The sequence below is a fragment of the Cystoisospora suis genome (assembly GCF_002600585.1).
Source record: "Cystoisospora suis strain Wien I chromosome Unknown contig_324, whole genome shotgun sequence".
NCBI classification, from domain to species: domain Eukaryota; phylum Apicomplexa; class Conoidasida; order Eucoccidiorida; family Sarcocystidae; genus Cystoisospora; species Cystoisospora suis.
In genome coordinates, this window is record NW_027153125.1 from 1 (window position 1) to 2,680 (window position 2,680).

The window sequence follows — 2,680 nt, forward strand, 5'->3', positions numbered from 1 at the left end:
GAAGAAGAAAACAAATTTCCATTTTGGTAAGGATTTAATTTTATCGAGAAAAGAGAGAGAAGCTTCCACATCCACAGAAGAGACGGCATCATAGCCATCCAACATGCCTCGGACACTTGCCTCCTTCTTCTCCCAGTAATCTGCTGCATGCCTATACCAGTCATCTCTACACAGAAAAGAGGAAGAAAGAAAGAAAGACAGCAAGAAGAGAAAGAGAGGATAGCCATACATAGGAGGGAAGAAGAGGAAATATGCAAGACAGAGCGACAGAAAGATTGCTCAATAGAGAACAGACAGAGAGATAGACACATGAAATGATGCATCAAAGATAGAAGATAAAGTGAGATAGAAAGAAAGAAAGAGATAGAAAGAAAGAAAGAAAGAGGGGAAGGTGTAAGACTGTAGATATGTGTAGACAGATAGACCTAGTACTACTACCTCGACTACACTAAATGCAAAGAGAGATAGAGAAATGCATACATAGTAGAAAATATCTATCTTTGACTACCTATATCTCTCTCTATCTATCTCCAATCTATCTTTCTATCTTTGGTCTGTCTTTAATCTATCGATCAGCATTGCTCTCCTCTTTCCCGAGAGATAGAGAGAGATGGTCTCTTCATTGTCTCTGCTCTTGACGTGGCTACTCCTCCTACTACTATTGCTATGAATCTTCACAGAGATGGATGTGAAAGAAGAAGAAGAAGAGTGTAGAAAGAAAGGAAAGTAGAGAGAAGTTGAAGAGATAGAGAAATAGGGCAAGTCGCAGGTGGATGGGGAGAGGAGTGTGTTGTCTACTCCTATCTCTATCCACTCCCGCCTAGGCATTTTGATTATATTTACCTACAAGTCTCTAGACCTCTCTATTTGGAGATACATAGACATACACAGCTCGTATAGATAGACATAGATAGATAGACATAGATAGATAGACATAGATAGATAGACATAGATAGATAGACATAGATAGATGTCTAACAGCTAGCTATACACATACCCATATACGTACAGACATGCATGCATATATACATCTATAGCTCGTGAATGAGACCGTCTGAAATAGAAACGAGAGAGATATCTAGAAGAGCTAAACATCATAGCATAACTGTCGAACGTAGTAGTAGAAGAATCGATCACTAGTACACTTATTCTTTCATTCTCTCTCATCCAAATGAAGAGATAGAATCTCATGAAACATAAGAAAACGGAGAAGAAGAAAAAGTGAGAGAAAGAGAAAGAGAGAAAGAAAGAGGGACTTTTGAGGGTACTTCTTTTCTTGGTCGCTCCCTAGTTCGTCTTTCCATGCCTCCTCAAGACTTGCGTAGTGCCGACCTAACGAATTGTCCCCCATGATACTAAGAAAATAATGAAAGAAGAAAGAAAACAAGAAGAAAAGAAGATAGTGTATGAAGGATAGCGCAAATCCACCCTTGTATGTTCTCTCTGGACGGATTCGGTGTGGAGGAAGAAAAGAGAAACCCCCTCCCTGGCGCTTGATAGATGAGAGAAAGAGAGAAAGAAAAAGAAGACCGAGAGAGACAGATACGTAGAGAAAAAAGGAAAGAGGAAGATCCAAAGAAGGAAGATTACGAGGTTCTCGCGTAGAGAGAAAAGGAAAGAAGTATCTATCTATCTATCTTTAATCTATCTATCTATCTATCTTAGATCTATCTATCTATCTTAGATCTATCTATCTACCTCGCCATCTCTCCGTACACAGAAAGATCGTATGCATGCAGGGAGAGAGGAGTATGTACACTGAATGACTCTAGGAGAAAAGCCCAGGTATACACATATAAAGATATATAAAGGGATTAGAAATACATTAAAGATGCATAAATAGATAGATTAAAGACATATAGACAAATAGATTACCCAAGATAGATGCACTTGCGAAAGTTGCGAAGTTTCGGAGAGTGGAGAAAGAGAGAAAGTGAGAATGAGAGAAAGTTGCGATAAAGAAAGAGAAGAGAGACGGAGTGACTGTTTCCTGCATGGAAAGACTGCAGGTTAGAAAAATACACAAGGAAATGTCTGCGTTCTGTCTAACTTTCTGTCTTTCTTTTTCTTTTCTTCGGTTCTCTCAATCCACAGAGTTCTTTTCTTCTTTCTGACTTTTCTTCTTTTCTTTTTCTTTTCACTCATTGCATGCATGCGAGCGCATGCACCAATACGATAAGAAGGAAGCTAGGAAAATCTAGCTTCGCAACGGCATGACAAAAGATGCAAGAGGCGAAACTTCTCTCTCAAACAGAATCGTGTCTCTTTTCGTCTTCTCCTGTGTAGCTTCTCTCTATCTTTCCTTCTTTCTTTCTTTCCACATTTTTACTTCTTCGTGGCACCATACATCATATATATATATATATATATATGTATATATACATCGTAAAGTCAATCGTATATATACATCTATGGTCTTATATGTAGAGAGGCATATGTGCCAGTAAACACACAATCCCTCATGTAACGGCGAGGGAGGTGTCCGTATGGAGCATACCTATCCACCTACCATCTGTATACCTATCTTTACTCCAGCGATCCATCTATCTGCATTGTATCTGTCTAGATCTATCTATCTACCTTTGATCTCTCTATCTATCTATCTTTAATCTATCTATATATCTATCTTTAATCTATCTATCTATCTCTAGATACGTATTGATGTGCCAGCTCACGGTGT

General features: G+C 38.6%; 1 protein-coding gene across 1 annotated transcript; it reads right to left on the bottom strand.

Annotated features, from left to right (window-relative positions):
• Positions 1 to 15: 15 nt before the first annotated feature.
• Positions 16 to 2,065, bottom strand: CSUI_000861 (protein c9orf32; the record flags this gene model as incomplete). Its single annotated transcript, XM_068061068.1, has 3 exons — positions 1,876 to 2,065; positions 1,269 to 1,355; positions 16 to 166 (listed from the first exon to the last, which is right to left on the bottom strand). Coding segments are annotated over exons 2-3 (234 nt in total), but the record flags the coding sequence as incomplete, so codon positions are not given.
• Between the last annotated feature and the right edge of the window lie 615 nt (positions 2,066 to 2,680).